Source organism: Saccopteryx leptura, chromosome 2, assembly GCF_036850995.1.
Source record: "Saccopteryx leptura isolate mSacLep1 chromosome 2, mSacLep1_pri_phased_curated, whole genome shotgun sequence".
In the NCBI taxonomy this organism is placed as follows: Eukaryota; Metazoa; Chordata; class Mammalia; order Chiroptera; family Emballonuridae; genus Saccopteryx; species Saccopteryx leptura.
The window spans coordinates 219,575,972-219,583,815 of NC_089504.1; the positions used below are offsets into that span (position 1 = coordinate 219,575,972).

Below are 7,844 nucleotides of genomic sequence, written 5' to 3' on the forward strand. Positions count from 1 at the left end.
TTATGTGTTTGCCCTGTGCCAGATCTGTTCTAAGTGCTTTTTTTTTTTTTTACAGGGACAGAGAGAGTCAGAGAGAGGAATAGACAGGGACAGACAGACAGGAACGGCAAGAGATGAGAAGCATCAATCATCAATTTTTCGTTGTGAGACCTTAGTTGTTCATTGATTGCTTTCTCATATGTGCCTTGACCGCCTGACCAGGCAGTGGCGCAGTGGATATGTGCCTTGACCGTGGGCCTTCAGCGGACCGAGTAACCCCTTGCTCGAGCCAGCAACCTTGGGTCCAAGCTGGTGAGCTTTTGCTCAAACCAGATGAGCCCGCGCTCAAGCTGGCGACTTCAAGGTCTAAAACCTGGGTCCTCTGCATCCCAGTCAGATGCTCTATTCACTGCACCACCTCTTGGTCAGGCTGCTCTAAATGCTTTGCATAAACCACTCCCTTGATCTGTACAAACACCCTAAAACTGGACTCTCTTATTATCTCTACTCCAGATGACGACCGAGAACTGGAGATGATGGGAACAGTGACTGGTATATCCACGACTTGAAAGAAACCCACGTATCTTCACACTATACCAGAAAAATTCCTGATATGCTACCCTCATATTCCTAGAGCTCCTTTTTTTCCACTATGAATTACTGTTAGAAAGTTATACTTTTGGCCCTGGCTGGTGGCTCAGTGGACAGAGTGTTGGTGTTGTAGTAATTAAATGTTATAGTAATTAAATATATAGAAATATTAAAAAATATGGAAGATATATTAAAGTAATTAAGATATAATATTAAAATTACTAAGGAAATTAAATAAAGTTATGCCATCTGAATAGAAATTAATATAGTGTGTGAAGATGTGATAAACAGACTCTAACTTTCGAGCAGGACCCAGTTAGTATGTCTGTGCAGTTATACATAGATAAGAAGTGGCTTGATGTCATAACTTTCTAAGTTAACATAAATAAGAAGCTTTCATAGGAACATCTTAAAAGTGGTTTAATGTAGCATTTCAGTGGATTAACATAAAAGGGGCTCCCTTCAATGAACTCCCAAACAGGTGGTTTGAGGTGATAATCCTGTAGATTGACATCTGTTAGAAGGTGTTGGCCAGAAAAGGTACTAAAGCTGAGGGGCCCCCTGCTGCGGTAGTCGCCCAGACTCCAACATGAACGTGAACTGTCTCCACGCCGCTCTGAGCTCTGACCAAAGACAGCTGAGAGGAGCACGCTGACAGGGCCCCTTTAAGCTGTACCCAGGCACGCCAAAAGGATTTGTGAGTAATAAATTGCCTGTGTGATTCTTGCAACTAACTTGTGTGTCGGTTGTGTTTTTCCTCTGATGGCAGTTAGTATTGGCACTGGTCAGTAGCATCCTCATAGCCGCCTCAAGAGTAGTCTCAAAGAGGCTGCCAGCCCTGCTGATAAGCAGGAGTGTCCTACTGCATGGGGAAGTCGAATCAGGGATGCCTGATCGACATAGAGCTTGGGCTCTACTGGGACAGTTGGCCTGGCATATGGGCATCCGGGTTCGATTCCCAGTCAGGGCACACAGGAGAAGCAACCACCTGCTCTCTACCCTTTCTCTCTCTCTTCCCCTCCTGCAGCCAGTGGCTTGACTGGTTCAAGCATCAGCTCCAGGCACTGAGGATACCTCAGTTGGTTTGAGTGTGACAACCTTGGGCACTAAAAATAGCTCAGTATTGAAGCATTGGCCCCAGATGGGGTTGCTGGGCGGATCCAGGTGGGGCACATGTGGGAATCTGCCTCACTGTCTCCCCTCCTTTATCCTCTAAAAGGATAAAGAAATTTATCCTTTTAATAATGCCATGAAAATATAAAAATTAGAAGTTTGAAAACTCTAGCCAAAAGATCATTTAATTTATCACAGGGACACCAAGGGAGCTTCAAGATAATTAACAGGAATACCAAACATTCCAACTGAATCCCAAATAAAGCTCAATAAATCTCAGACTTAAAAAATACTCTTCAGAAATAAACTGTCTAATTTAGTGGGGATGCAGAAGGCTAATCATTTCACACCACTAGTTTTTTGGGGGTTTTTCACACCACTAGTTTTTGATGTTCAAGTCAAATAACAATACTTTTAGATTTGATGCAATTTTAAACAGAATTTTCTTTCTTTTCCCAGCTTTATTGTGGTGTAATTGACAAAACTCCAAGATATTTCAAGTGTACATCAGGATGATGTGATATACACATACATTATGAAAGGAGGATTTGACCTTCACAGAGATCTTCAGATGATATGAAAAATGAAACCAGGTGTGATGTTGTAATTTACCTAACTTTATAAATAACCTAAAATGAGAAATAAAATCATATTTTTATTATGTAGAATAATAGTGATGACCACCACGGTAACTAAAGTGAGTTGAATAGTGTTCCCCAAAATTCATGTTTACCCAAAATCTTAGAATGTGACCTTATTTGCAAACAGGATCTTTGCAGATGAAATTAGTTGAGGATCTTCAGGCGAAATCATCCTGATTCAGGGCTTACCCTGATGTCCTTGTATGAAAACACACTGAGAGACAGAAAGAAAAACACCATTTGAACACAAAGGCACAGACAGGAGTAATGCTGCCACAACCAAGGAACTTACCAAGAGCCAACAGGAACTGGAAAAAAGCAGAAAGAATTCGCCCCAAGAGCCTTCAGAGGAAGCATGGCCCTTGATGTCAGATTTCTGGCCTCCAGAACTGTGAGAGAATAAATTTCTGTTGTTCTAAGCCATCCATATCTGTGGCAATTTGTTACAGTCACCTTAGGAAACCAATACAGAGAAATAAATGCATATGTCTGGTATGTAACATGATGGAGGTGACCACCATAATAACTAAAAGGCAGTTCTTCAACTTTGTACCCTAAGGGCCTCTCTCCCTTCTAGAAAAGAAGCAAGCACCACTCCCTTTTAGAGGCAGAAACAAAGGCTGTCAACTGGGAAAGGCTAGTTAAAAAACAGAGGAAGAGACCATTCAGATGGGAAAGGAAGTTCTGAGAAACCTCCATCTTTTGGGTTCCTCCAGTCTTGAGAACCAGGGTTGGGATGGTGCCTTAACAAAAAACTGCTGATTTTATTCCTGTTCTGGGCAGACCAACAGCCATGAACCAGTTCTCTCTTTCCATAAATGTCAAGCCCAGGGTGTCTAGTGTATGTGTGCCTGAAGCTACTCCCCAACAACAAACATATATCACTTAACACAGACAGGTAGCTAGATATTGATAGGGAAAGAGAGCAAAGGGAATTGGACATTATATTTTATAAAATTTGGAAAGCCTGCTTCAGTAAGAAGCTACAATATCTCTTTTAGCTTAATTTGCTAAAAGGTTGTAACATTCATAGGCTAATTAGTCCATCATGCCCTCCAGAGTCCACTGTGCGTCTAGACTCAGGTTTGATAGCAATCTCCCCAAGGCACTGCCAGTCAGATGCTGGGCGGAGAGGGTGCTGCTGTGCTTTCACTTTAATAAGCCATGTGCTGCTGAAGCTAGAATGGCTGCCATAGAGGCTTGTGTATCTAGCCTAGAAGACAAGGTTAGTGGGAGGAACCAACACAAAATCCTAAAATTTTAAAGAAACTGATTGGTTAGCTTAAGGAAAGCTAGTCCTTCCCGCTGGAAAATAAAAACAGGGCTTAATAGAAGTCTGGCCCTTTTTCTCTCTTCCTGCTTGGAAACCAGTTTACCTGACTCATCCAAGCAGCTGCCATGTTGGTAGCTGGAGATCTCCCAAGAACGGGCTTTGAACAGTGCCTGCACTGGATTAAACTTTGATATGGATTAAACCATGACCCAAAAATCTGGACTTTGGTTTTCATACTGGGCTTAAAGAAGACAAGACTGGACTTTTTCCTTGACGAGATAAACAGAAATGAGACATTGAAAGCCTATAAGCAAAATTCTACCTCAACTCCATAAGTGTCTCCAAGTGCAAGTCAAAAAACAAAAACAAAAAAATGCTTTTCATACAACACTGTACTCGAACCCCACTTCAACCAGCATCAGAACTGATATCACCACCAGCCATCTGATATGGATAACTCACCAACTAAGGTTGTAGAAACAAAGGACCCACACACTGAGGGTGGGCATTGTAGCAGCATGTGGAGGAGGGGGTGGTGCTGTGAAGGGAAAGCCTTGCCTTATTCACCCCTACAATGCTGGAAATTAAACAGTCTTCTTGGAAATGCGCACTGCTCCTATTACAGAAAAACCATAAAGGGAAAATGTGATAAATTTAACTCCACACAAAGATCAAAATACATTATAAATAAAATTAAATGGTAATTGACTGGAGGAAATATTTGCAACATATATCACAGACCTGAGCCTCATGGAATATCAAAAATTCTAAATCATTTTTTACAAAGATGAATGAACACCAAGTAAAAAAAATGGGCAAAAGGCCAGAAAGGCAAATCACAAAACAAGTACAAATAATCACTAGCAATATGTGAACAAAGAAGTGGAAAAATTAAAGATGTCCATGTTTGACCAAAAAAAACAGGTAGTATACACACACACACACACACACACACACACACACACACACGTATTTTTTGCAATAGAGGGACAGACAGGAAGGGAGAGAGATGAGACGCATCAACTTATTATTCATTGATTGCTGCTTTCTCATATATGCCTTGACCCGGGGGGGGGGGGGGGTCCAGTTGAGCCAGTGACCCCTTGCTCAAGCCAGATGCGCCCATGCCCAAGCTGGCAATCTCCGGGTTTCAAACCTGGGTCCTCAGTGCCCCAGATCAATGCTCTATCTACTGAACCACCACCTAGTCAGGAAAAAAATGGATGGTTTTTTAAAAGTAAGATTATCCCCAGTGTGGGTTAACAATTGGAGGTATTTACCTGGAAGGCAAATTTTTACCTTTAGAAAGCCTCAAAATGGGCATATCCTTTGATCCTTCAACTTCGTATAGTAATTGATCCTAAGGAAATAGGGGTGACCTCAAGATTCACCTACAAGAGCACAAGACAGTGATACAATGGGAGTGGGGAGAAAGGAGGAAAAGAAGAAATAGTATAAATTTTCGTTAATTATGCATTACATCACCTCGGTGATTTTTACTTTTTCTTGGCACTTTTCCTGTTCATTCTACATTCTCTACACCAAATATGGATTGCTTTATGATCAGATGTTCTTTGTCTAAAGTAATCTAACTTTACAGAGAGAGGTTAAGAGGCAGAGATGAAGTGTCTACACTTGCACGCCGGGACCCACTCCCTTGCGGGGGGTTAAATCTACAGCTGCGTGCCCAGCAGCGAGCCCAGCAGCCTACTGGAGCATTCTGCTCTCGCTGCCGCCTCTTCCAGGCAGGTAGACACGCGCCGGGACTTGGATTCAAAACACCCGACGCGCGGGCAAGAGCGACCGAGCGACAGACGGAACAGCGGGATCTTCACCCACCGGGGCGCGTCCGCCCAGCTTGTTTACAGAGGAGCTGTGGGCGGCTTCTTTACAGACGTTTACACAACTCAACCCACTTCACACTCGCGAAGAAATGTACGGCCTCATTCACTCTGCAGTCCAGGACACCCGGGCCGGAGTGCGCATGCGCGCCAACCTCACGGCCCCGCCCCCTAGCTCTTCCCCGGCTGCAGGTCCCAAGAGGCCCCGCGGGCGAGTTTCCAAGGTGACGCGTCTGAGTCCGGAGGACGCTGGGTTAGCGCTGCCTCTGGAGCTACGCGGAGTACGTAACGGCCCCGCTGCCGCCGCCACTGCAGCCCCAGGCCCGAGCCCAGCCCCAAACGTAACCTTCTGCCAAACTTTCCGGGACTTCTGGTATCGCCAGGTCTTTCAGCCCTGGCCCCTGCTCGGCACGGGCCTCGGTGCAACGCTCGCACTCGAGTTGGTAACGTAGCCAGGTGATCAGGCGGCCGGCCGATTCCTCCTGCAAAGTGCTGCGTGGAGAAGAGCCGCCTTCCGTGTGCCCTTCCCGTGCTCAGATAGTGACTGCAAGGCAACGCTGCTCCGTCTGGGGACTGGCCGCTGCAAGCATCCGAGCAGGGGCTTCCCCGAGCTGGCCGGGGTACAGCCTGGGGAAGTGACCAGGCCTTCAGGCAGCCTCTGAACACCTGGTCATGGACGGGGCTGGTTTCACCATCTCCACCAATATTTTTCATTATATTTGAAACTGTTATCTTCAATTTTGTATCTACTTCCTTGCTTTTGTTTTTTCGTTTTTGTTTTTCCCTTCTAACAGTAGCGCTGACATTTTCCCATCCCCAGCCAATGGAACTCTAAACCCTTTGAAATGTCTGCAACTTGTTTGCCTACACTCACTCAGCCTCGGAGCTCTTTGTTCACAATTTTCCTGTATTGCTTTAACATTTCGTTGCTACACTTATACCAACAGGTAACTTGTTTCAGACCAGTTTTTCTTAAACATTGTTTTCCATCTACACTCACTCACTGGATGGATTTATCTAGTCTCATAGGCTCAAAACCCATCTAAATGACAGTGAGCCCCAAAAGTGTATCTCCAGCCCTGACCCTCCCCTGAACTTCAGCCCGTGTTTTCAGCTGCCTGCCCACGCCTACTTAGATGTCGAAGGCATCCCCAACACAGCAGGTCTGGAACAGCTCTCGACATTCCCCTCAACCTGCTTCTGCCACACTTCTTCTACTCACCTGTTACTGGAAACGGTTCTCCCAGCTGTCCAGGCTTAGGTCCTCCTTGACTACTGTTTTTCTTTCTCCCCACTTTCAGTTTGTCAACACATCCTTCAATGTACCCAGAATAGATGCACAAGTCTACATTTCTACCAACCCCCCTCTATCACCACCCTGGTCCCGGCCACCATCAGCAGGTGCCTGATTATTTCAGTAGCTTCCTAATTGGTCTCCTGACTTGTACCCCCTCCCCAGCCTTGAGTATGGACAGTCTTATGCTATTTCCTCTTTTTCTGTTAGTTCAAGTAAGTAAATTTAGGGGGAGAAATGGATATGAATTTTATAGATAAAAATACAATTATTTTAGTATCTGTTTTGAGAATCACAACTTCTATGCCAGGTAGACAAAACTACATAAGCACCTGACTATTAACAGGCTAAAAATTGAAAATGTCCCTTAACTTTCTTAAGTATATAAGAGAGTCCCTGGATAGAAGAAGTATGGCAAGAACTTTAAAACTGGTTCTATGGGCCCTGGCCAGTTGGCTCAGCGATAGAGCGTCGGCCTGGCGTGCAGACGTCCCGGGTTCGATTCCCGGCCAGGGCACACAGGAGAAGCGTCCATCTGCTTCTCCACCCCTCCCCCTCTCCTTCCTCTCTGTCTCTCTCTTCCCTCCCGCAGCCGAGGCTCCACTGGAGCAAAGATGGCCAGGCGCTGGGGATGGCTCCTCCGCCTCTGCCCCAGGCGCTAGAGTGGCTCTGGTCGAAACAGAGCGACGCCCCCTGGTGGGCAGAGCATCGCCCCCTGGTGGGCGTGCCGGGTGGATCCCAGTCGGGCGCATGCGGGAGTCTGTCTATCTCTCCCCGTTTCCGGCTTCAGAAAAAATACAGAAAAAAAAAAATGAAAAAAAATAATAAAACTGGTTCTACGGAAGGATAAAATAATCCATAGTTTTCTCCCCAGTGAGAAAACAAAGTCATGGAGGAAATTAGGCTGTTTGTTCCCTACTCTTTCTTTTGTGTTTTTTAGAGAAGCACCTAAGGAAGCAAATTGAAATGGAGACAAATGCTCATCCCTGTGCTAACCATTTTGATAGTAAGTACCTGAGTACTGATACTCTAGTCCGTTAATCACAGAGTGATGCAGTGATGGCTGTGACAGATCCCTGCTCTTGGGGAGCTAATAGCCCCACACACATATG

The 7,844-nt window shown here is 45.2% G+C and overlaps 1 protein-coding gene across 1 annotated transcript in view; it reads right to left on the reverse strand.

Moving 5' to 3' along the window:
• Positions 1–5,494, reverse strand: part of SH3BGR (SH3 domain binding glutamate rich protein) — a 57,430-nt gene extending 51,936 nt beyond the window's left edge. Inside the window, exons 1-4 of the mRNA XM_066370166.1 lie at positions 5,437–5,494; positions 4,897–4,988; positions 4,060–4,213; positions 2,617–2,713 (exon numbers count right to left, since the gene is read on the reverse strand). Of these exons, the coding sequence (XP_066226263.1) occupies positions 2,617–2,713; positions 4,060–4,106 (144 nt within the window). The 5' untranslated portion in view covers positions 4,107–4,213; positions 4,897–4,988; positions 5,437–5,494. The remainder of the gene's footprint in view (positions 1–2,616; positions 2,714–4,059; positions 4,214–4,896; positions 4,989–5,436) is intronic.
• Positions 5,495–7,844: the final 2,350 nt, after the last annotated feature.